The sequence below is a fragment of the Polistes canadensis genome, unplaced genomic scaffold, assembly GCF_001313835.1.
Source record: "Polistes canadensis isolate GaletaPanama2010 unplaced genomic scaffold, ASM131383v1 scaffold_157, whole genome shotgun sequence".
Lineage (NCBI taxonomy): Eukaryota > Metazoa > Arthropoda > Insecta > Hymenoptera > Vespidae > Polistes > Polistes canadensis.
In genome coordinates this window covers 71981-99778 of record NW_014569704.1, presented here as the reverse complement: position 1 = coordinate 99778, position 27798 = coordinate 71981, and the positions used below count along the sequence as shown (strand labels likewise).

Below are 27798 nucleotides of genomic sequence, written 5' to 3'. Positions count from 1 at the left end.
CATACACATGTACTTGCATGCAACCAAACGAGAGACACAAAGCGAGCGAGTAAGAGCGAGAGGAGGTTTAGTCCTCGTCGAGGAACTGCTGCTGCTTTTGCTGGTGGGTGGGGGAGGGGGAGGGTAAGAGGAGGCGGAGCGCGTTCGCGCTCCCAACCGAAAGAGGAGGTGGAGGTGGCGGTGGAGGTGGCGGCGGTGGAGGAGGAGGAGGAGGACGCGAAGAGAGCAGGATCCTCCAGTGATACGGGCTACGAGGAGCACGCGCGCCGATTCATCGGCCGATCTTGCCACGAAACTCGCTCGCTCGCCCTCTCGTTCAATCCTCGCGGCTCGGTTGCTACTCGTCGTCTCCTCCTTGGTCCGCGCGCGCAAGCCTGCCGGAAGCGGAGCCGTTTTGCCACCGCCAAGCACCGGCTTAAAAAGAACAAAATAGAGAGAGAGAGAGAGAGAGAGTCCCGCGATTTACCATTGCAAACCTTCTCTTCACTTGTCTTTTCTTCTCTTCTCTTGTCTTGTCTTGTCTTGTCTTGCCTTGTCTTCTCTTGACTTGACTTGGCTTGGCTTGGCTTGGCTTGACTCGAGCTTGCCTTGACTTGACTTGACTTGGCTTGGCTTGTCCTGTCATGTCTTGAGTTATATTCGCGCGAAGTTTACCAGAAAGTATTTTAGTCTCTTCGTACCGGCGAACCCATTAGGTGTACCCTTTCTCTTTCTGCTTTTTTCTTTTAGAGTTTCTGCCATACTTTTCCTTAACTTTTTGCAATCAAGTTCGGTATTTGTGAGATGAGACCAAACTAAACGTGTGTTATTTAGTATTTTTATTCGCGAACAGTGTGTCTATTAGTGAATTTTTGGATAGTATCTCGGTAGAGGGAGCTGAAATTTCTGGAAGAGAAAAACAGGAAAGAAGAAGAAAAAGATATAAGAAAAGAGTGTGATCGTTGGTTGGTTCGTCGTAAATAAGTGCCGACGCGACGTGGACACGAGGAATCCGACGGCGTGCGTGACATGTGCGATCGTTCCTCCCGAAAGTGGTCCTCCTCTTCTTCAACATCGTCTTCGTCTTCCTCGTCGTCTTCCTTCTCGTCTTCATCTTCGTTGCTACCGTCTTATCTGGGTCTTAGGAGAAGAGGCAAAAGAAGAAGAAGAAGAGGTGTAGAAGAGAGTCGCTTCGGGGAATCGAAGAAGCAGGAAGCAGGAGGAGAAGAAGAAGAAGAAGAAGAAGAAGAAGAAGAAGAAGAAGAAGAAGAAGGTGGTGGTGTGTGGAGGAAGGGCACGATAAGGATAACATCCGGCGGCGCGACAGGTTGAAAAGATGCTGGCACTCGCGATGCGCCGCGAACATACGACCGGCCGCAGCAATTACGAGCCCGCGAATCCGCTGGCGGCATTTGAACACCTGCAGCACGCGGCACCGACCGGCAACCCCTTCGAGGGCCGGGTGCGCGAAGTCGTACCCCCACCTCCACCCCCAACCGATTCCGAGGGTGAACTCCAAGAGTTCGTCGACATTGCGCAGGTCCAACAACTTCTCCAACAACAACAGCAGCAACAACAACATCATCAACATCATCAACATCAACAACACCAGCAACAACAACAACAGCAGCAACAGCAACAGCAGCAACAACAACATCAACAACACAATCATCAGCAACAGGCTGCTGCAGCCGCGGCTGCTGCTGCCGCCGCCGCTGCTGCTGCCGCCAGTGCTACTTCCTGTATTTGGGGTGCTGTTTATCCACCACCACCGCCATCCCTCAGCTACCATCATCATCACCATCATCATCATCATCCGCCACCAACTTCGGGTAAATATTCTCTTAACTATCTACTCTTCTTCTTCTTCTTCTGTTTCTTCTTTTTCTGTTTCTCGTTCTTCTTCTTGACTTTCCTCGTTAGCATTCTTCTTCCTGTTCTTCTCGGCAAAGGCGAAAGACGCGTCTCGTAGCAATCCGTGAACCGTAACCGCCACGTCGGTGGTGCCAAGAGAAACGTGATTTGTCGTGGCAAGCTCGTGAAATATGTCGACTCGCCAATGTATCCCTGACTTTTTTAAAACGTTTGCTGTTACTATCCTTATCTCCTAAGACGACAACGATGACGACGACGACGACAGCAACAACGGGAAAACGAAAAAATAAGTTTTATAGATCGCGAGAACTCCAACGACAAAGTAGAGAGATACATTTATTTATATATGTACATATATATATGTAAAAGATATTGGTATATGTATCATAGACGGTACGCGCCCCAAGATTTGTCCGCTTTCGCTCAAGGGAAGCTGTTTGCTTGCCTGCTTGCTTGCTTGCTTGCTTGCTTGCTTGGTCTGCGATACACGCGCGGCGGCTACCGGTATTAGCGCCGATTTAAACACTCCTCGGCTAAGGTAATCGATCTTTACGACCGCTACGTTGAAACCTGTATTTCTAGACCGGCTATTAAGTTTCTTGTCACCACTCGAACGTGCCTCGCGAGTACGTGCCTCCGCCTTGCCACTTGGGAAGCCTGAAAATCCTCAAGGGTTCTTTGCCTTAGCTTTCCATATCTTTCCTTTAACTCTTTCCAATCGATATCTTACAATCTTTCCTATCTCTCTTCTTTATCTATCTTCTTCCCGAAGATTCATTCCTGATCGGATTTCGTACGAATTTGATATTTGGCAAAAGTTTCCTATCGTATTGTGCATTTTCTTTCAAGAATTGTTCTTCTTTCATTGTTGAAGGCGTAGTCTGATGACACGATGCCAAATCTTGTAAATCTATTTTATTTATCCTTTTCAAAACCGTCCACAATAAATGAGTTACCTATTTTTCCAAATTTTTACTATTTTTACTTAAAATTTCTAATCGGAAACACAATCTCTTGGTCATAAGAGATGAAATAATATATGGGTAGGTTTCAAAGTTTAGAGCTCAACTTCAAAGTTAAAAAAATAGACTTGCAAATTTGCAACATATTCTCGTATTTTCACCGCACGCGAATAGTACAAAATAATGTTTCCTCGTTATCGCTCTGAAAGTAAAAATTTATCTTTGAAAAGATAAAGAAAAACCTATAGTTATTAGTACAAAAACAGTGATGCATGTAGAAAAATATTTCGCAATTTTTAGAATGTGTGTGAAATACGCGGTGAGTGTTTTATTTTTAAATTATATGAGAAATATAGTTTTAAAATTTTCATAGTTTTCGATGTGCTTTCACGAATGAAACTTCCAATTTCTTTCTTTCTCTCTTTCTTTCTCTCTTTTTCTGTTTCTTTTTTTAGTGAATATTATGTATGCATTATTTACGATCTCTCGTGTTAAGCGGCATTCCTTTTGAAACATGGCTCCATTGCAATTGATACGACACTATAAAAGTAATCATGTGCTTGATGCCGGGCTACTTCGCTTTTGGTACCTTTTATGAATGTTTCGCTTGGCTAAGCTTCCTTGACGTTTCTGATCACGAGCATGTTTTCTAATACTTCGTATATATGTATACACAGGGCCGTATTCATATTTTTTAATAGCTCTAATCATAAAATAATTGGCAAGGTTTTCATTTATTTAATATTTTATATCGAGCTCATTAAACATAATATTTTTGTAGTAAATAAGTTAGTTTTTATATTTTTCATTGTGCCGGTAACTAGGAAAATAAGCCAGGCCTTCGAAAAATTGATTTTATAATTTAAATCAATTAATATGTAAATCATTTTAATTAAAAAACAAATTATAAAATGAGTTTTAATTTGTTTTTTAATTAATAAACAAATCGTGTAAATAGGTTGGCCTATAAGTCCATGCAGTTTTGACCGTTTATTTACCTAAGAAAAATGCATGGATTTATTAACAAATCTAATGAATTCTCTTACTTAGATAGCTCTTATAAACAAAACCTTGCTTGATCTTATTGGTCAGTATAATACATTTTTTTCACTTTTCTTACTAAGTAAGCTCTTATAAAAAAAAAAATAAAATACAAGGACTTCTTGTTCAACTTAGTTATTAAATCTTTGCAATTTTGTCACTTACATTAATCTACTTTCATAATTACCGGTACAATTGTGATTAGATACAATTTTCCGATATGAACCCCCATAAAAAGATCCGGTTTGCGTTTGATTCGTGGTAACGTGAATACGACCCTGTGTATTTATATTTAATATTTACACATGGTTTGTGTTAGGTTATGCGTATACTTAAGTTTTAACGCGTTCATACGTATAAGATATGCATGTAATATACAGACCGATAGAAAATAAGACAGATGAAGGAATATATTATAAGATAAAAAGGGAAAGTAGATATACGATAATAACACGACAGCAATGAAAATTCGATCTCAATCGTAAATAGGAAAGATCGTGAATCTTAAAGATCGTAATCACTATTTTTCATTAAATCTACTTGAAAAGATCTTTTCTGCTTCGATCCTTTGCAATTATATATGTCCAATCCTATTAGATATTTCCTTTCAATCGTAAGAGACTGTAAAATTTTTTTATGACTTACAACTAACAACTAAATTATGTTGGGTATATCAAGATCGTTAATATATCGGTCGGGTTTGAAATTTCACTTTGAATATGATTGAAAATCATTTACAGATAAATATTACGATCAATGAATGGTCTATATTATTAGGTATAGCAATTAATTCGGTGCCATTTAATTTATTATGTATTTATAAAGTAATTATACATCTGTTATTCTTCGAAATAATCTCAATTATTTTCAATTACTTTGGTCCATCTTTTTCTGGCAACTGCCGAATTTCTTGACGACAAAAATATGCCGATTTTTATCCGAATTAATTGCTACACTTCATATATCTAAATTCAGTTTGTATAGAATCGTCTTAGGATTTTTATTTATACTCTTTTTAAATGCATTTTATTATCAAATAAATTTATATAAATATAATGAGATAATATTTTTGACATACGAAATGCATAAATTTGATAAAATGAAAAAACTGATATAATTTCTCTACTTTAATAATTATTCTCTATTCTTGAAGTAATAAATATATCTAATAAAACTTTCAATATGCATATATATAATTATGGAATAAATTAATTATTGTATACATGTTACATTGTATATGGAAAATTATTAATAAATTAATATTTTTTGTGACGCACACATATATGGAAACATATGTGCAATTACATTATTAAATTTAAAACAAAAAACAAAACAAACAATCATAATATAATATTTCTAATTATGACAGATTTTTTTCTTCTAAAAACTGTTACCATAAAAAATCATATATAAAAGAAAATGAAATCTTAACGAAAGGATGATATGCGTTCATGGTGAAAACATATGGGGGAAAGAATTTTGCCGTCGGATCGCGATAGTCACACTGACTACGTTTCGCACGAAACGTTGATATTATATTACAATCATTGTATCTCTCTTTTAATTATTTGCGTTAATGATATAACAAAAAGTGTCAAGAGAAAGAATTTTTTTTTTTTTATTTTTTCTTCCTTCGATTATTATCGACCTTTAAAAGAAAGAAAAAAAAAATAAGAAAGAAAAACTTTCGGAGATATTATGAATGAGCATGACGTATATGACGAATGACGAGTTTGAGAATGAGAAAGATCGAGTGTCGTTGAGTGAATGAGAGAAAGAGAGAGAGAGAGAGAAGGAAAAAGAAGATGTCGAGTGGTCGACGAGCCACGCGTCATAGACGTGTCTCGGGTGCCAAAGGTTAAAGGACGCTTCTACTTAATTCCACGTGCGTCTCGTCTCTGATTGTCATGGTGCATGATTAGAAGTACAACTAAATGGCTCCGTTCTTCGTGAGAATTTATTCTCAATTTTGTTTCTTACTAATAGCAAAATATTTATTTGCAAATTACGATTTTGTTTTTCCTTTCTTTTTTTTCTTTTATTTTTTTTTTTATTCTTCTTTATTTTTAAACAAACATAATTTGACTATTTGTCACGAAGATAATGAAAATACATTTTTAAAATAAACGCATTATTATCGATGGTTCATTTACAATTCATGAAAATTCTTCGTTTTCTTAATTCATTTTAAAAATGAACTTATATATAAAAATAAAATCTAAGTATTGTCTTTGTTACTATTTCTTTTACTAGATCGAAGGAATAAAATCTGTATAATTCTTTTAATAAAATAAATTAAATAAATAAAAGTAACTTTTAATAAAAAGGAATGAAAATAAATATGAAATACTGTGCCTGTGTGAATTATTAAATTGAATAAATTTCATTCAATACATTTTTTAATATATAAATATTTTATAATATTTTAATATTTACTACTACAATTTTGCATATACTATGACTAAATTATTTTTCATAAGAATGTAAAGTACATTATATAATCAGAAAGAAATCATATGAAGTTAGATTCGAACACGAATAAGGTTGATACACCTTTAGCATGCGTACATCGAAAGTTGAATGTATCTGTGTTCGCTTATCTCTTATTTTCTTTTCTCGTCTCGTATAATTATGCAAACGTGAGAGATTGAAAAAATGAGAATTGTCTTTTGCGATAGACAGGGACTCTCGGATCGTTCAATGGGCGAGTCGACGAGCTACGAGTTTTCCATACGTCATTGTTCAAAGTGTATCGCTTGTGTATATTAAAACGCGTGAAGAAAGTTATAAAAGAATTAAACAGAGAGAGAGAGAGAGAGAGAGAGAGAGAAAAAAAAGAGAGATAAAATGATATGTACACTTTTGACATTTCGTCGTTATTGTAATATACCAGTCGCAAAACAGGAAATCGTGAATCGTTCACGAGAACCAAGGTGGGCGAGTAAAAGGGAGCCAATCGCTTTCCTCTTCTATCTGTCTATCGTTTCATATTATTTTCTTTCGTAACAACACAAAAATATAATTGATTAGAAATTTTAACGTGATGCTAATTGTTGCAGAAATTCTATCGTTCTATTTTTATAAGATTTTCATACCTTTATAAATCATATGAATTTTTATTATAGGAAATTATCTTATGTATCATTGCGCATGTGGGAGTATATTAAAAACTGATGATAGGATTTTCAAACGTCGAGCTTTAAACTATTGAATGATTTATTAAAAAATTTACAAAAATAATATATCAGAGATATAACCAACAAATTGTATACAAAATTCTATATGAAAATAACTAAATTTCAATAACATACATACTTTATGAAAGATTCGAATCTGAGCATAACTCGAATACTATACAAAGAGTACTCAATCAATCTTTCTCTTTTTCTATTTCTCTCTCCCACTCATCGAAGGCTCGTACACTAAAGGGAGGAGTCATAGTCATTCGTCTAAGTTGTATTTTTTCCGTTTCTAGGACGAAAGTATTTTGAATGGCCGTTCGTTTACTAAATCCTCTTAATGCTCGACGTGGTATACCAACATACGTTGTCGTGTCGAGACGTGCGACTTTCCCCTTTTGATTCTCCATGAAAGCGTGCACGGTTCTTTGGCCTCGTCTAACCGAGCTGCGTTCGAACGACCAGAGAAGAAAGAATCTTTCAATTACGCTCAAGCAAACGGTACTGTGCCTCTTCTCTTTTTCCCTTTCTCTTGCTCTCTCTCTCTCTCTCTTTCTCTCGTACCTACTCCGAAAGATCTTAAACCGTAAGGTAAGGGCGTTTAAAAGGTGCAAGAATAAGCGTGTGTGTGTGTGTGCAAGCGAGAGGATTTCCTTCCCGATCATAAACGCGATTCGTCACTCTTCTTCTTGGCTCGTGCGAACGTTTCAGTCGGTGCCAAAATCATCTCAACCACTTACATCACGTCATACTATACATATATATATGTAATATAAGTGTGTACGTGTTGTTACTACTACTACTATTATAGCGTGGTAAATACGGATGGCTAAAACACCGCCGTACGTACGTACCTACTGATTTTTCTCTAATCTTACACATTTCCAATCTTATATACATCACGTCATACTATACGTATATATGTATAATACGTACGTACGTACTACTACTTTTAGTGTTATTACTACTATTATAGTACGAATAAACACGTCTGACTAAAACACCACCGAACGTACACATCTACTCATTTTTCTGTAACTTTCTTACATACTCTCAATCTTATATACATCACGTTATTCTATAGATACGTGTAATATATGTATACGTACGTTTATAAAAACGACTAGCTGAAACATCGCCGAACGAACATACCTAATGATTTTTCAGTAATATTTTTACACTTTTCAAATTTTGTTTCATGTTATATTATATATATATATTTAGTACTATTACAACTATTATAGCATGGATAAACTTAGATGGCTAAAATACCATTGAACGAACATACCTAATGATTTTTTAGTAATATTTATACACATTTCCAATCTTACATATAAGTAATACATACTACTACAATTCCTATTACTGTTGATATAGTACGGATAAATGTGTCTGAGTAAACACCGCCGAACGTACATATCTACTGAATTTTCTGTAGTTTTCTACAAACTTCCAATCTTATATACATCACTACTATTAATTTTACAATTATTATAGCACGGATAAACGCATCTGACTAAAACACCGTCAAACATACACATCTATCGTACGTACACAATTTTACAAAAAAACTCTGACAAAATTTTTAAATCATTTGAAATAATTACATTTTCTGTCCCAACAATTTGTAAAATACCAATTCGAATTAACAAACATCTGTAAACAACTATGCACACATACGTAAGATAAAATTCTAAAACCGGTAAGAGTGAGAAAGCGAAAACGCTAACGTACGCGCACGTGATGATGCATTTCTAACTATCATAAATACGATTCGTCATTCTTGGCTCAATAAAACGAATGTGAGCCACTTGGCTTATATACGAGCTACCGCCAAAATCATCGTCCGTCGTCATCCTAACGAATTCACGTCACACTAGTCGTCGTTGTAACGACATGCAAAATTGGAACGATGCGTTCGATACGAAACTCGTATGGTTCGTCATTTCGTCCACTGATTCATTCCTACCAAAATAGATTTTCACTTGTGTACACGATAGTAAGCGTATTTTTCTCTATCACTGTTACACTCCCCGCCATCCCTTCGAACCCCCTTCCTTTACCCCCTTTCCTAACTCTCTTTCTCTCTCGTTCTTTCTAATTCTGTGTGTTTCGAACAAAACATGTTTAAAATCTTGCAAAAAAAGAAATCGTTGTTTTGGAAATGTATGATCTATCGTTTAAAAGCTTACGATTAATATTAGTTGAATATAGGATATTTTATTTTGAGGATATTATTGAAAAATATTAAACCGATTGTTTTCAACAATCCGACATAGTTTGACCATCCTGGTAATTGATGTTTCGAGTGATTTTAATTGAACACTTTATCGTCCGTTAGCCGATTAATCGGCTTTGCGGTTTCCAACGGTTATCGTAAATCCAGCAAGTGACTCCAAAGTTTTAGTCGGTAGCGTGCAAACAGTCGGAGACATTCAACAGGTCGTCGAGAGTATAAAGTGCCATAAACTCCTGAAGTTAGTTTCACTCGATCGTAAAGACGAGATTCATCAGAGCTATTCGAAGAAGAAAGTTTTTGTTATTTGGGTCAACCCCTTGTTTCACAAATACGAACATAATTATTCTTTATCTTTCTCTTTCTCTTTTTACGTAGAGGGTTGAAAAGTAAATTAAAGAGAGAAATATCGCAGAAAAGTTCCTTAAATTATTTAACAAGATAGGTTGTCCTCGTGAACAATCCAAGAAGGAAGCTCGAATGCTCGTCGAGATGTTATCGAACGACCGGTAGCTAACTATCGCTTGCTCGAGTACATTTACATGCGATCAGGACTCCCTATCGTTGGATCGTGAACACCGAACGATGAACTCTGACGAACCTTAATGGTTCGTGATAATTTATAAGAGAAAGAGGGAGAGAGATAGACAGAATACTCTTTTTCCTTATCATATATTAAATTATCCAACTAGACATAAGAGAGATGTTTATATTTTTAAAAAAGAAACAACACTTTTTTGAATTATATATGTGTATATATATAAGTATTGTCTTGATGGTGATTGATCTAGGATCATATTAAATATTTCTTTTTTTAATTTTGTGTATTTTTTAATTTTTGAGATATGTAAAACAAAAAATTTGTATATGATTTCCTATTGAATTTTGTTTATGTAAATATTGTCCAATAAAAGATTCATTTATGATCAATCTCATTATTTTTAATAATGGTAATATTTTATCTTATTAAATATTTTATGTACATATATGTGTATAAATTTATGTATTAAATATTGGTTTATTTATGCATATCTTAAGTATTTTGATTAGAAAAAGAATAGTGATTGATTAGAGTTAGATTTCATTATATTTTTATTTGTTAAATTTATTATTATTTATTAACATTTACTCTTGATGAAATCTATTGTCTTCCTGATTAGAAAAGTGAGATTAATTTAGATAAAATTATCTCACCTTTAAAAGACTTCCTTGACAAAAGTATTCCAAGAACAAAAAAAAACGCACACACACACACACACAGAGTTAAGTATTTGTAAATGATTTCTTAACGACCACACGAAGTGTTCATAAAAGCTAATCATTTAAGAACGTTAATTACATGAGATACTTTAAAGGTTTCCTTTATTATTATCATGATGCTTTAAAACACACTCCTTAACACTTTAACACATGATTACTTTTTAAAATAAATTTATAGAATAAAAATAATCTTTACTAACTTTGAGAAATAAATATTAAAAATAGAAATAATGTGAAAAAAAAATGACATTATCGTGATCGATAAATATATAATCACTTTTCATCAATTTATAAACTAAAAATAATATATCAGCTATTAAAAAAAAAGGAATTTTATTTATATAATATTTTATATTAAAATCATTAATATATTATATAAAATAAATTTCTTCAATTTTTCGACACAATTACCATAATTGATACTAAATACAATTAAGTATCAAAATTCATCCGCGTATACATTATACTAATATAAGTTACAAATATACAGAAAATAGATCGCGAATAAACACGAATAAGTAAAGATCGTCTTTCAGCTGGAAAAGCGGACGTCGGACAACAAATCGATAGTCGTTGACGTCCGAGCTGAAAATAACAAAGTCTAATTTTCTTCTTCCGTCATTCAGGAATTTCATAGGATTTCCCAAATAGTTGCACACTTAATCAATAATTGTTAACAGTCAATCGATACTTGATTATCAATTATATTTACCTATACATACAATAAACATCGAAATATATATTTAAATTAATTTACATCTAAAAATAATTGAAAAACAAATTTAATAAAATCATTTTAAATACAAATCAATAACATCTAAACGATATTAAAAATAAAAAATACAATTGTATAACCAAAAAATGAGAGAAACGAAGTCGATAATTACTGGATCAAGATAGTAGTAGTAGTATAAATTAAAAAACAAATTTAAAAAAACACAACAGATTTATAATATAAACAATAATAAAAATGAAAACTCTAGAATAGTATCAAAAAAAAAAGAAAAAAAAAAAGTTAAGAAAGAAAAGGAAGTCGATAGTTATCAATCCCGAGTTGGTAGAGTGTAATATAGTATATAAGAAGGAAAAGATAAGAGCGATGTTTCGCTAAGATCGATACGCTTACGCGCGTAACGTAAATGACGCGTGCGAAATCGAGCGATGGTGGATCCTATGGATATTCTTGTCTATCCTCGTGAAAGTCTCTTACACGTATATAAACACATACACATATGGATGCATAAATATACATAAGAGGAGTATAGATATCCAAAGTATGTACACATAGGTACTTACGTATGTAGATAACAGAGCGGGTAAACCTGTCGTGCAAAAATAAGCGCACCTGGTTTGCACGGAACGCCCTTATCGTCTACGAATAACCCGTAGACGTAGGAACGATCTACGTCAGCATCGACCGATAAGAACTACGTCCACGATAAACACAGAAAAAAAAGTGAGAGAGAGAGAGAGAGAGAGAGAAAGAGAAGCGGAAGAAATGTGAAAAAAGAAAAGTGTAAATCTTCTTTCTCTCTCCCTCTTCGTTGACGACGTTCAAGTGCACGGGTTAAATACTATATTGATATATCCACGTGGCTTCGAGTAAAAAATGTATCTGAACGAATCGATAGGTCTTGCAACAAAAATAATTCCGTAACCAATTGACCATACGAGTTAGGATTTAGAAAATGTAATACTCTCTTTTTATCTGTCAAATGATTTTACATATATTTGCATGTATATTTATTATTAATGTAGTTTTTGTAAATAGAGAAAAGTATTCTAGATAGAAAATTGATGAATCTGGCATGAGTTAAACGTGATATGGATTATTAGATGCAATCGTTGGTCTCGATATAAATAGAAATTGTTCGTGCATTGATTTTTTTTTTTTTTTTAAACGGTTACAACTGAGGATATATAAACTACAATTATTTCTTATTAAAATCTTCCGCTCTTTTTTTTCTTTTGTGGAAACATTACTCATATATATTTTTTATAAAAGACATTAATAATTTATGAAAAATTTGACATTTAATATTAAAGAGACAAATGAAATTTGAAATTAAATTCAGCACCAAACTCGCGAACTGAAATAATTTAAACAAAAAAAACCAAAGTCACAACCCTCCCCCCCTGACAATATTAACAATCGTTACAAGTCGTTGCACTAAAATATCATATAATAAATTCCGTAAGGATGAGATAAAACATGAAAAGGAAAAAAAGTAAAAGAAACGGAGCGAAAAAAAAATGTGTATAAGAGATCAGTGGGTCAAATTAGCGTGTGATGTCTTGGTATGCAAGGAATTATATGCCGGCGGCATGGCGTGGCGTGGCGTTGCTTGGCGTAGTGTGGCGTGGCGTGGCGTGGCGTGGCGTGGCGCGGAACAGTATGCCTTGGCGTGATACGATGGGGTGAGGAAGTGGGGCGCGGCGGGACTTAAGAAAAGTTAAAGGGGGTTAAAATTAAGTACGGCGTAATCGAGCGTGGGAGTTATTCTTGCTCGCGTAAATCGAGTCGTCTTTTGCGCCCGTAAATTCGCCTCTTGCTCGACCGTACTCGCGTTCGCGAAAATACGGGCACCACCACCACCACCACCACGCGATTTGACTTTGACATCGTACAAGTGCATGGACAGTAGCCGAGAAGAGGGTTAACCCGTGCTTTTTCCTCTCCCTTCCACCCTCTCTCTCTCTGTCTCCCTCTAATGCACGCATAGATAATATAAACATTGACATATAGAACCCAGTTAAGAGCAATGATATTCGAATGTTGTGTGTGTTCAGTGCCTTGCCACGTGGGTTACGAGAATAAGAGAATATAAATGAAGATAGAGAGAGAGAGAGAGAGAGAGAAAGATCGATAATAAGGCACGCGAGTCAAAAATAGTTGGAAGACGGGGCATATGCCCGTACGAATGCTCTTTCAACTCGCAGTAAGATTCGATCGGCGACCGGAGATCATCGTGTTCTCTCCCCTTCCTCGCTCGATCGAATTAGAACAATATTTTTTTTTCTATTCCCTCTCTCTTCCTCAACCTTCTGTCTTTCATTCTATTCCTCTTGTTCTTCTTACTCTTTCTCTTAACTTGCTATCCGTGTTTCTCTCTCGCCGAGTCATGAATTAAAATCGAATCTACGGTGATTAAGCGTGCGAAGGATATCTCCTTCTCTCTCTCTTCCTATCTACCTATCTCCTATACACACATACACACACACACATTTATTCTCTCTTTCTTTCTTTCTTTTTCTTTCTCTCTTTCTCTTTCTCTTGTTCGAGTTAGCTCGTCAGTCTTCGTACGGACTCGTTCCCCCGTTCTCGTGCATTATACGCGAACCGAGATCGTTCTTCTTCTTCTTCGTCTTCTTCTTCTTCTCCTCGGATGTTGATCCGTTGATCTACGAAGCGAGAGGAGCCCTCGCTCGCGGTGATACTACTACTACTACTACTATTACTACTATTTCTACTTCTATACGAACGATGGACGACTCGAGATCGTGATCTTTCACGCCGATCCGTCACTTCGAAGCCAGGTAAATCAAAATCTCATCGTTATCGATGATAGGGGACGTCTCTCTCTCTCTCTCTCTCTCTCTCTAATTTTTTCTCTTTCTCTCTCTCTGTTATTGTTTTTCCTTTTTCATTTTTTATTTTCTTTATTTAGATACCTCATTACCCCATTCCATCGTACGAGATATCTCACCTCTTCACTCATATTCCCATACCTCTCCTCCTCTGCTCCTAATCATCATCATCCTCCTCCTCTACCTCTTTTTCTTCTTCTTCTTTTTCTTCTTTCTCACTTTTCACACATCACGCTTATATATTCGTCTATTTTAAAGCACTTATTTCTGAAAGGCGTTTTACATAAGGGAGATATTTTTATCCGGTTAACGATAGGCCGATTGTATTTTTAGTGGAGCAACATCAGGTATCTCTCTCTCTCTCTCTCTCTCTCTCTCTTTCTCTCTCTCTCGATCTCTCCCCTTTCCTCGCTCTTCTTCTTTATTCGTTTTTTCTTGCCTTTACTTTTCTTTTTCTTTTTTTCTTTCTTTCTTTCTTTTTGTTTATTTGCTTGCTTTTCTGATTTCTCAACAATATCGTAGAATTTATTAATATCCACTTATCCACACCCATCAACCTTACCCACCACCCCATTCAATTTCATCATCAAGCCAAGAAGATTTTTTTCTTCCTTTTGCGATTTCTTCGCGCGTGTTGGGATACACGTCGATCTCCGGTCGACGAAGCGCGAAACTCGAACGATCGTCAACGTGCACACGTTCTCGTCTAACCAACCCCTCTGCCTCTCCTCCCCAACTACTTCCTCTTTTAAAAAAAAAAAAGATACTTTTTATTTTATTTATATATTTATATATATATATTTTTAATTTTTATTTAATGTTTTTTTCGTATCCTCTTTTTTTAATCTCGCGACAAGAATAACTCGTCATAGATAGATACGTAACGTGTATAAAAATAAACATAAATATATATCTATATATTTATAAATGAATGCACGTGTGTACGTGCATATTAGTATGCAAATGAACTATACATTCATTAATCGAACGCGTTACGTAATCTTTGTCGTATATGTTCACCTTGATCATACGTGAATTTGTTGTTTTTATTTTTATAATTGTGTATGTTTTGGATTCGTGTGTTCTATGTGTCTCTCGCAAAATGAAAATTTAACGAAAGAAGAAATCAAAAAATAATCACCGCGCAGAAGAGTACTTAAGTTTTACATATTACTATCTCTTAGCTCGTCTCGTTCGAAGGAAATTATGCATTTTAAAGGGTCGACGGCAAACGAGGAAGTGCGATGTGAATTACGGCTGGAAAGCACGCCGAGACCGTACTTCTCTCGATAATAAATTTACCTCCACGCCTCCGCGAACGGCGAACTTACGTGCTCCTTACGCGAATGTATTTCTCTCAAACACACACACATATACGCATACACACACACACACATACGCATACACGCGCGAGAATTCTTTCATTTCTTTTTGTTTTCTTGTTATTTTGACAAAAATACGAAAACAATGACTTCCAACCCGGATTTCCGATCTCGTAGTTCAGTTTCTTCGGATCTTAACAAAATTATCTCACGTAAATCGTGTGACAAGAATATTACATTTTCTTTTTATTTCATTTTTTTTTTCACCCTACATTTTTAAAGTGATATTTTAGTTTTTGGATTTTAACCAATTTGACACATAAATCGTATGAGAGGATAATTAGAATTTTGGTTATAAGAATAAATAATTTTACTGTACGATTACTGTTGATTTTATTTCTGATTTACCGGAACGATATATCGATCTTTTGTGATCTTTACAAAATTAACGTGAAACTTTTGACAACAATTATATTTTGTTGTTGTTATAACAATCAATATTACATTGAATTATTTTATAAAAGACAAAAGCATTAAATTGAATTTCATCGACTTTTATTATATTACTTGACAAGCTTGAATAAACTTAGAAAAAATAAGAAAACAAATAAAAAAAAATGTATAAATAAGTCTTGAAATTCAAAGAAGAAACTGATTGACGAGACGTAGGAGACGATAAAGTTAGAAAGAAGAAGACGAAAGAGATTCCGCACGGGAATCGAGCGGAAATGATCGTTAATCGACGAGCTCCGCATCGCGTCGTAGCAAAAACGTGCGAAAGCCACGATGAATCGTGACTCACGGCAGATCGAAGAAACACCGGCATTCGTATAAGAAGACCTCGGTAACATAACAGAGTACAGGAGCGGATGTTTCATTCACACGCGCATTACTTTTTTTCATCATCATCATCATTATCATCCATTTATACAAATGCACGCACATATTTTGTTCTATTAAAAAAAAAAAGAAATACTTGACTCCCTTTTTTGAAATTTAAATTTTCAAGTTATACTCATTCGCAAGGTTAAAATATTATTTCGGTTTTCGATGCAATGTTCATCACTTGATCGAAATAAAATATATTATGGAATAATATATGTGACCCATTTTAAGAATGGACTGGGAAAACAAAAACAATGGAAATAGTTCTTACAAACGTGTATCTTATTTGATTTTGTTTAGAAAGTTATAGTCAATTTTGTGTTCAAATAATCCACGACAGTTTATCCGGTTTGTATCCAAGCTTGCAGTCAACGTATCATCAAATTTCGAGATCTTCCCAAAATTCTAGATACATATCAAATCCGTTGACAGCCTTCTCGTACAAGTGTTCGAAGTTCTTGGATGCTGGCAAACGTGTCGAATACCCAATTGTTTTCAAATGAGCTCGAACATCAAAATCTAATTACACGCTTGTAACTTTAAACTTACAGTCAATAGAAAATAACGAAGTACTTCTAGTAAGAGGACTGAGCATTGAAATTGAAATAATTTCATTGAAATAATTTCATTGAAATGATTTCATTTAATTGACAGAATGCGTGACAACCATAATTTAGAAATCCAAACCAATAATAATCATTTAAAACACTTTCTATGAAGATTAGCTATCGTGGATTATTGAAACACAAAAGTTATTACACTTTTAAAACTTGATCGAATAAGACACACGTTTGTATAAACCTTTTTCATTGTTTTTGTATCCCCTGTCCACTGCTGAAGTTAATTCCACATGTTAAATGTAAGAGATGGAATAGCGTCGATAAAATCTACTCTTTCTACTTTGTAATTATTTCATCATTCCACTTATATGCAAATGTTGAATATTTTAATTAATATAATAAAAAATACTACTTATGTATTCAATATCATTACTCATTAGACTTCATATCGATGGATATGTAGAAGGATAAGTAGAAAGGCGCTTGTCACAACAACAAAAAATGCGATTGCCCTTAATTACACTCGGATGTAAGTCAGACGACTTTGAAATCCGTGTTTCCCGCCGTTTAAATGGAAATGATGTCAAAGTAAAGCTGCTTGTCAATAACACATATTACTCATACGCAAAACTACGTTTAATACAAATTATAATATCCAACAAACAAAAGTATATCATTTCAATCAATCTCAAAATCATCGATTGATTTCTATCAAAATCAAAATAAATTATTTATTAAAACAAAATCCCTTTTTTCAGTTAAATATTGACTCCTTAAAAACAGCAGATTGATGAACATATTCTATACTAAATCATCTACTCTAAAAAAAAAATATGCAATAGAAAAAGATGCATAATCTAGGCAATCTTCAAAAAATCACCTATTAATTCATATAAAAATAAAAATAAAATAATAGATAAAAATCTGTATACGAAGTCGGCTCGTAAAAGGCGGGAAAATTCAAAATGAAGCTTCGCAAATATTTCACAGGAAAACACTCGAGAAAATCATAATAACATTTACATTGGATAATACACAAACAAACGAACTAGTCATACATATTCTATCGATTATCCTAAAAGATAAAACTGACAGAAGAAGACTCGTAGAAGGAAGGAATGATGATTACTGAACGCGTGGCTGAAGTGAAAGAAAAAACTTTGGTAGATCGTCGTCCGATGAATCAGCGTGCTCTTCATACGTTAGAATTGGAAGTTGCGTCTTGATAGTTATCCCGGGTATTTGGGGATGCTGGGTGTCTCAGGTGGTTGCGTGGCGGCTCGAAATAGCGACACTCGCCCGCGCAAAATCGCATCGAGTCGCGCTTAGAATAGAACGCGCCCACCTCCTCCTCACCGAGTGGGCCCCGGTCATTTTAGAACATTTTGTTGTCGTGCCAGCCGATCGTCTCAACAACGTCGGGTGATTCCTTCTTAAACGCGAACACTTACTTTGCCTTATATTTTCCAATCCACTAAATGGAATATTATCGTATCAAATATTTTGACATTTCTTTTTTCCTCAATCAAAATTAATTTATTCATTTACATCCTAAGGAACAATCAAAAATGATCAGGAATTATTTTTCTTATTTTATTTATTACGTTACTCTTATTTATTATACTGTTGTTGACTTGTTATTTTCACGAAAAAAAAAACGGGACACACGGTAAAGAAGAAATATTGCAACAATCAAGACTATGTATTTCAGCATTTTGTACATAATTCAATAATTTGTATTTGTATTATTTGTCGACTCTGTATAAAAATTCAGTGTAGTATAATATAAAATAGAAAGAAAGATATATAATAAAGATTAGGTAAGATTTTCTTGCAACAAGGGCCAAGAAAATTGTGCATATAAATATGCTAATTATGTAAATGGGTTAATAGTGATTAATAATATTAGGTACGACGGACAAATTTGTGTGTTTGCACTTTTTAAATAATTATTATTGTTATTCTATGTGTGTGTTTTGCATGATTGACATGTTTAAAACTATAAAGTAAAATTTGTCTCTCTCATTCGACTTAATATTATATTATATATCTCGCATAAAAGCATATCAACTTACCAAGTTTTTGAAAAACTATTTGAAATAAATAGCAAAATAGAGAAAAAGAAGAAGAAACATTGTTACATTAGTTGTTATTGTTATCGTATAGAGGTGTACGTTTGGATAATAGCCAAATGTCATTGATCTTTTCGGCCTAGTCGGACGTCCTCCACCTAACGAGAGTACTTGTTAGAGTCTCGGCAGGATTAGAAGTGGCGCGCGAGTTTTGTAAAGGATAAAGGAGTGAGTGGCGAAAAGTAGAGGGGAAAAGAAAAAGAAAGAAAGAAAAAGAAAAAGAAAAAAAGGAACAAGAAGATATATAGAGAAAGAGAGCGGGCGCGTGACTGTGCGTGGCCCCAAATAGGGCATCAGGTGGTTGCGAGAGAGCCGTCAGAGAAAAAGATCATAGGCGCACGCGCAAGCGCACGAGTACGTGACTCGAAAGCGTGCGCGCGAGCGCAATTTCCGTGGCACGCGCCTCGCGTCCTCCTTGTCGTAGGTTTATCTCGTCGTTTTTGTCCTTGCTGTTGTAATTGTCGTCGATGTGTAGTAGTAGTTTAGTTGTGTTGTTGCTGTTGTTAACCCTTCCGCGTAGATGCCGTCATGAAAAAGTTTCCATTTTCTTTTTCTTTTTCTTCTTCCTCTTCGTCCTTTTCATCCTGGTTTTCTTCCTCCTCCTCCTCCTCCACCTCCTACTCTTCGTTCTCCTCTTTCTTCTGTTCTTTTTCTGCGTGCCGGGCACGCGCGCGCTCCCTTTCAACCGGAGTGAGACACGCGCGATCGATCAGCAGCTGTGCCGCCTTCTTGCGTCCGTGCTTTTCTCATACTTCTCCCCAATTTTTCATGTCCACTCTCCGTAACCCGTAATACGAGTTTAAACGATACTTACGTATCGTTTCTTATTACGTATATGTATATACAATATGTATCTATGTGTGGGTACAGGTATTTACATATGTATGTGGTGTTATTAACGATTAACGAAGCTGTGACTAACGTTAACATAAGGATGGAAAATACTAAATAAATTTATTATATCGTTTAATGGATAATATAATCAAAATATGAACAAGATTAACGCGAAGAATTTCAATCTGCATTTTTACTCTCTCCATCGCTCTCTCTCCCTTACTTAAATACAAAAGAAAGATCATAAAAAATCGAAATATTCCTTACTTACAGTTGCTACAATTTCGTAACGTCATTTCCATAAAGAAAGAAGAAAACAAAATTCCCTTTCTCTATTTTTCAGCCTTTCAAATAAATGATTTGATGCATCACAAAAAATTTATGTTCATCGGCTCATATATATATTATAACATATAAATTGGTATATATACTCGAAGAACAAAAATTGTTTCTCCCTCTTTCTCTTTTTCTCTCTCTCTCTCGTCATGCAAGCCGGCTGCTTGATGGTAAGCCGCGTGCTCGCGCCTTCTTCATCTTGCTCGATCAAGCGTGGGGGTAGAGCGGTCGCGCGCCTCGCTACTACGTCACAGAGCTACGTCACTGGTGAACCGAGAACGTGGTTCTCGTGAGGAAAGGGGAAAGCGGGAGTGAATATATACGTCCATTTCTCTCTCTCTCTCTCTCTCTCTCCCTCTCTCTTACTGCATATAATCTCGCATTCCCATTTCTACTCTTTCTCTCTCTCTCCCTCTCTTCCCTTCCCTCTTTCTCTTTTGGTCATTCTATCTCTATCCATCCAACTGTCGAGAGATATCGGCCGGGTTGCGTTCTCGGCGGCGCGCGCGTGAAGAGTAACCTGGTGGGGGTTGCAAGCGAGCGCGCGCACGAAGGGGAAAGAGAGAGCGAGAGAGAAGAGTATAGTGGAGTGTGGTGGGGGTAAGGAGCGCGATACGGCGCACAGAGCGGTCGCGTCCGCACGGACGACACACAGAAAGTGTTGCGCTCGCGTGTGCACTCGCGTGTGCGCGGAAGAGAGACAGGAGAGTCGAGAGCGGGGATTGGCTGGCGGACGGCTCGACGCTTCCAAATATGGGACAGTCTCCGTGGTCCATTCATAAAACTACGGGGCGCGCCGCAACTCGGCTCAGTTCGTGCGCGACCCCCACGCATCGCGCGTTCTTTCACGATCCCTTTCGCGTTCTAACTCGTGCCTCCGCACGAACTTGACAATACACACATACACACGCGCGCGCGCGCGGGCGCGCGTGTTAACCAAGTGAGAAAGGAGAAAGAAAGAGAGAGAGAGGATACCGAAAGAGATACTGTGAGATAGAGACGCGTACTCGTGCGCCCACACATGATACGCAAAGACTCTCCTTATCTCTCTGTGTTTGATACACGCATGTCTCACCATCCATCCGCTGTGTGTGTGTTTGTATATTTTTCAAAGTAGCTTTGTGTATAAGTAATATATAAGTATATATATATAGATATTATATATATATATATATATATATATATATATCTATATGTATGTGTATGTGTGACCATTCCGTATATAATACACGAGTGTATTATACGAGATACATCTCGGAATATACGCGAACGAAGAGAAGTGACAAGACGAGAAAGAGGGAGAGAGAGAAACAATCGTGTGCTCGGTTACGTTTAAGCAAATTTCGGCACCTATCAACGACAACAATAATAATAATTTAACTTTTTCTCTAATACCGTTATTGTTAGTATACCCTCTCGTATAATATAAGCGAGGAATCACGTAAAAAAGAATTCCCTTTCGAGTTAGTGAACTTTATTCTTGATTACTCAGCAAAGAACCTATCGGTGATCAGTGTGATAATATTTTGATAGGCAGGAGGAGTGTCTCTCTCCTACCATTGAAAGGGAGATAGAGAGAGAGAGAGAGAGAGAGAAATAGCTACCTGTCTACCTTCTTACCCACCCCCCATAGTCCTCCCTCTTCTCGCGTTGAGAGGGAGGCGAACGCGTCGAGAAGTTCGTAGTATCGGCGCGACCGGTGCTGGAGGAGGATACGGGAGAGGCGAACCGGACACCGGATCGTGCCGAGAAAGAAACAAATAAAAATAAAGAGAAAAAGAGATAGAGAAGCTGTCTGGTGCTCTCAGTTTGTCGCGGTGTTGTTCCGCTGGTACGTGCCACCGCGCGGTATTTGTCGTCGTCTTCTTCGTCGTCGTCGTCGTACTGCTAGTGCGCGAACGGAGACAAGTTTTTCCGGGCGGCGTCGAGTTATCTCGCACTTTAAACAACCTCATAAACGACGTGGTACGCGCGTGTCGAGACGAATGAAAAAGGGCAGCGCGCGCGTGTCCCGAGTGATCGAGACCGCTACTAATCCAGTGACGTAGACAAGAAGGTACGATTGAGAGAGAGAGAAAGAGATAGAGAGAGACAGGAAGAGAGAGAGAGAGAAAGAGAGAGAAATATTCGCGAATAGAGGGGGCTAGTTTAATTAAAAGGGTTGTCGCGGGACGCGACTCTAGGTTTTCTCGTCGTTACGTCTTTAAACCAACCGAGGAAGGATCAAGTAGTATAACCATAATAATTGCGTTGAACGATACGACCACAGGCGAGGACACGCAGTGCGCCAGTACCGGCGGCGGCGGCACCACCACCACCACTACCACCAACGCCGCTAGCAGTAACACCGAGGAATCCGTAGACGCTCAGCAAGGAAACCAGCTGCTCCAGAGGATGACGATGGACGGCATGGAGGTGGTGGGCTCGCAACCTCACGCGGCCACCAGCCCTTTTCTCCTGTCTTCGCCGCCTTTAGGACACCACCATCATCATCACCACCACGCGACCTTCAATCTGCAAACGGTACAGCTAAGTTTCGACGCCTGTTTACCGTACAACGCTTCTTCCTCGACGTCGGCATCGGTGGGCTGCGGTGTCGGCGCTACTTCGAGCCCCGCCAGCACAGGATCCTCTTGTACATCCTTGGCAACAGCCTCAACTAAGACCATCCCGACCCTCTCGTTAACCTCCTGCGTGCCCCTGCACTCGCATCATCAGAACAATTCGTCCGACTCGTCCGATCACTCCCACGTCCGGCATCATCACAACAATCACCACCACCACCACCACCATCATCATCGACTCGACGATCATCAACAACATCATTGTCACGTCGATACTCCTTGCTCGTCACCGGGCGATATCAACGATGCTACCAAGAGACACCGGCAACCGGATGACAATGACAAAGAATATACCAGGAACTGCAACGACGATCTCCAAGATCCTAACGAGAAGGACAAACCTGGCGACCTGAACACGCCAGTTACCACCAGCAGCGATCTACCATCCTTCTTTGGCCCCTCCGCGCTGGTCGAACCGCCACCGATCTCAGGTACCTATAAACCCTCCCAACCTGATACACCTCTATCCAATCTTCCTATATTCCTACTACCTTCTCCATTTCACTTTTCAAAGCAAACGATACACCTACCTATAATATTTCTTTATATATAATACCATCACTCCGATCGTACTACGATCTCTGTTATAAATATGGATATTATCAAAAATATGTATGAAAGTAAAAAACAAAAGAGAAAGAGAGAGAGAGAGAGAAAACATTGATGCAAGGTTCTCGGCTTCCAACTGGAAATCAATTGGCCTTGCACCCTCTCGTCTCGTCGGTGCATCGTGGAAAGCGAACTTTCGCTTTTCTTCCGAGCACGCGACCTCCGTACACTCCTGATACCCTTGTCGGCAAACCGGCTATCACATACGAACGTCGCTCCTTTTTCCGAGCATTTCGTACAAAGTACGGCAGGATCTTTCTCAAGATCAACGGGACACAATCAACGCGAATGAAATAAGAAAATATCTTATTCACGTTCGCGAGAAAAAAATAAAAAGAACCTTATGATACGACACGCCGCTGACGTACTCATATCACTTGGCTCGCGAGAACGGCTAATATCGAACGTGTTCGTCTGTCGCGGATCAATACTTGGCGACCCCGACATTCAGAAGCCCTCCTTCCTTCTCTTTCCCGTACCACCTTCCACCTCCTCTTCTTCCTCCAACTCCTCTCACCATCCCTTGGTAGATTCATTCATGCTTCCAACCGAACCCCACCTCTTTCTCTCTCTCTCTCTCTCTCTCTCTCGCTACCCTCCCGACATCTCTCCCTTTATCACCTTCACACCCACAACCAGCCCGTTTTTCCCATAAAACTGTTCCTCCTTACACTCTTACCTCCCTTATCTCTCCTTCTCTTTCTCTCTTTCTTTTTCTCTCTTTCTCTCTCTCTTTCTCTTGCTCTTTTTGTCTTCTCTTTTTTTTTCACACATCATTATATTTAACCTCATGTATATCGGATCTAATGTTATTTTTATTTGTAATTTTTCTATAAAGTATAGACTTCTTTACCACATTTCCGAGTGGACAGTTTTCAAAGTTTTCGTATCCGCGTTTGTCGATATATTTTCGTGAATAAAAAGAGACAGAAAGAAGAGTTAAAGAATGATTGTGTGCTAAGGAAGGAAGTTACGAACCGGCAGGATGCAGACGACAGATAGGACTCGTCGGTAGGCTCTCGACTCTAAGATAAACTCACCCCTGTATCGCGTGACTCTTCCTGCCAGTTCGCTCGCTTCTCGGCGTATATTGAATTTGCTGACAAAAGTGATGAGCACGTTTAAAGGATTCAATTATTCGCACGATATAATAACCTCTGTCCTTTATTATTCCGTGCATGTCCAGAAGCATGAGATAAACTGATAGAATAATAATAGATAAACAATAAGATTGAATAATACTAATTAAGAATTGCAACGATTTGCAGGTAGCCTGGCGGGCGAAGACCTCTCGTTGGAAGATGCAACAGCGGAGGAAGAGGAGAATGGTGGTCCAGCCAGTAGGGATCATCGTTCACATCATCATCATCATCACCATCATCAGGAAACGCAGGATAGCGGGACGACGGGTGCACCCTCCTCCGACAGTCCGTCGCGTCATCACCAAGCTCAGGAGGATGCAGATCGTTGCAACGTTCTTCAAGGTGGCGTTATACTCTACTCCTCGCCTCATTCCACGTCGTCCTCGACGACTGCCGCAACAAGCGTAAACATTTGCAACGTTCCGACCTTAACCTATCGTGGAGTATTTGCGACGACCTGCACGCAATCTCCTCCGTTAAACAGTCTACAAACTCAACAGCAACAGCAGCAACAGCCACAGACAAGCAGCCAAGAACTTTGGGGTCCTCTACCCTCGCCGACATTGACATTGACCGGGCAAACTTTCCTTCACCCGACCCTCCATTCAAGCCCCTACGGCAATGAAACGGTCGAACTACTGCAGGTCGAATCGAAGCCACCCCCACCTCCCGGTTACCACGATACGGCTACTACCACCCCGCAAACGTGGTTGGGACACGAGGTTGACGGGACCTACGACCCTGGCCTTCTCTCCCACCATCACCCTCATCATCATCATCAGGAAACTGCGCTGAAACAGGAGCCAACGGGCACGAGCGGTTACCCCAGTACTGTCCAACAACCTCAACAGCAACAACAGCAGCAACAACAGCCACCACCACCCCAAGGACCTCAACCACAGCAACAACAACAACAGCAACAACAGCAACAACAACAACAGCAACAACAACAACAACAACCACCAGCGGGTACGACCGGCGTTCAACTCGCAGAATACAACCCAAGCACGTCGAAAGGCCACGAGATCCTCTCGCAGGTGTATCAACAGAGCGCTCTACCACTCAGGCTAGTACCAGTAAAGCCACGAAAGTATCCGAATCGACCGAGCAAAACGCCCGTTCACGAGCGCCCCTACGCCTGCCCTGTCGACGGCTGTGACCGTAGATTCTCACGAAGCGACGAACTAACGCGACACATTCGCATACACACGGGACAAAAACCCTTCCAATGTCGTATCTGCATGCGCTCCTTTTCGAGGAGCGACCATTTAACCACCCACGTTCGCACGCATACAGGCGAGAAACCGTTTTGCTGCGACCAGTGCGGAAGAAAGTTTGCGAGAAGTGACGAGAAGAAGAGGCACGCTAAGGTGCACCTCAAACAAAGACTCAAACGGGAAGCTACGGGTCATCCTAGAACACATTCGCAAGCACACTCTTCGCCAACGTGCAATCAGTAACGAGCTGATCAAAATTTCCTTTCTTTCTGTATTCGGCGATGTTGGTGCCGATGTTGGCGCCGATGTTGGCGCCGATGTTGGCGCCGATCAGCCTCCATCCTTCCGATCCGTCTGACTCTTCCCCTCTCCCAATCACCACCACCACCCACCTCTCCCTCTCTCTTTCTCTTTCTCTCTTTACTCTTCTCTTTCTCCTTCTCTGTTTCTTGCTTTCTCTTTTGGTTTAATCTTTCGTTCTTTGACTTCCTTTCTCTCTTTCTGATTTTGGGCGTATGTCGACGAAGAAAAGACGAAGACCTTCCGACGTTATAAAAAAAACCGTCACCGACTGATTCGTCGTTGATTTTCGTCGACGGAGCGGGCTGTGCTTTTACCTCTTCGAGTAACGCGTTACGAGCGCGATTCGCGATAAACAAGTTCTTCTACTATGTATGTATTTTATCTATTATACGTATTTACCCTCTCTGTATTAACCCTTCAAATTAGAAAAAAAAGAAAAAAGAAAAAGAAAAGAAAGGAAAAGAAACTCGTCGCACGAATGCGCGAATCGAATTCATTTTAAGAGAAGAGAAGCGCCTATAAGAAAATATAATATACAGTGAGTCCTTGGAGTATTCGTACTCCCCCACTGTATATTTAAAATAAAACCTATATTTTCTCGTAATACAATATTTCTAAATTTTTATGCACAGAAATATATTTTAGGATTATTCAACTTTCCAATTGATATAAATTTCATTGAAAAAGAGCATTTTATTCTTAAGAGATGTAAAATTTGGCAGAACTGATAAGAAAATTGGTCTCACAAGATATGCCAAATAAGGGCTAACCAAGTACTCTCTACTTATAAAAATAATCATTGTATTTTTATTATATCTTGTGTAAATGTAAATACTCTTGTGAAACTAATTTTTGTGATTATTTAATTAAAATTATATTTCTCTGAAAACAAAATATTCTTCCGCGATCAAATTTATATCAATTTGAAAGTTAAATAATCCTATTTCCGTGTAGAAAAATTTTGAAGCTTTGTATTACAAGCAAATATTAATTATTTTAACTTTACAATGGGAATGGGTACGAATACTCCAGTGATTCACAGTTTATGATATAAATGTATATTATATAATAAAATATATATTATTAATTGCGGTTTCAAATCCAAAATTTCTATACAGGGTCTTTCGATGATATTACGATGATTATTGCCCTCTTGCCTTTTTTTAAAATCGGTCCTAGAGTTCTTTGCATATAAATACATATACATATACATATATATATATATGTATTAATATGTATATTATTATACATAAAATGTTGCCAAGAGGCTACCAAACCGTGTCCGAGGGATTTAAACGTATGCATTTACATCGCGTATTTACATACGTAAGATTTAATCTAATATGGCGACGAGAGTATGTTAAAATGTGTACATAGCTTTAATGTATTTGTCATTAAAGAAAGAGAGAGAAAAAAAGAAAAAAGAGAGATAAAAGGGGAGAAGAGGGGAAAGGTTCGATAAATATATGTAAAGAGAGAAAAAAGAGAGAAAGAGAATGTGATTAAAATGGAAAATATTTTTGAAAAAAGGCATCGACAAAAAAAATGATATTTTAAATGGCCAGCAGAATCCAATCGCACAGGACTTACGAACCGAAAAGATTCTCTTATAACTAACGTCGAATCGATACCGTCCTTGGCTTCCAGGAATGGCGTTGGATGTTAAGAAGAAAGATAGAAAGAGAGAATATAAAAGGGAGATGTGAAAAAAAAA

At 37.7% G+C, this 27798-nt stretch overlaps 1 protein-coding gene across 2 annotated transcripts; it reads left to right on the top strand.

The window, feature by feature from the left end:
• Positions 1-196: 196 nt before the first annotated feature.
• Positions 197-27798, top strand: LOC106788937 (E3 SUMO-protein ligase EGR2). Of its 2 annotated transcripts, none has more exons than XM_014752681.1 (2): positions 197-1811; positions 24691-27798. In XM_014752681.1, exons 1-2 carry the CDS (start codon positions 1316-1318, stop codon positions 26022-26024), a joined length of 1830 nt encoding a protein of 609 aa, XP_014608167.1. In that variant the 5' UTR covers positions 197-1315; the 3' UTR covers positions 26025-27798. The 2 variants fall into 2 exon arrangements, with proteins under 2 accessions (XP_014608167.1, XP_014608165.1); XM_014752679.1 differs by lacking the exon at positions 197-1811 and adding an exon at positions 21364-23244.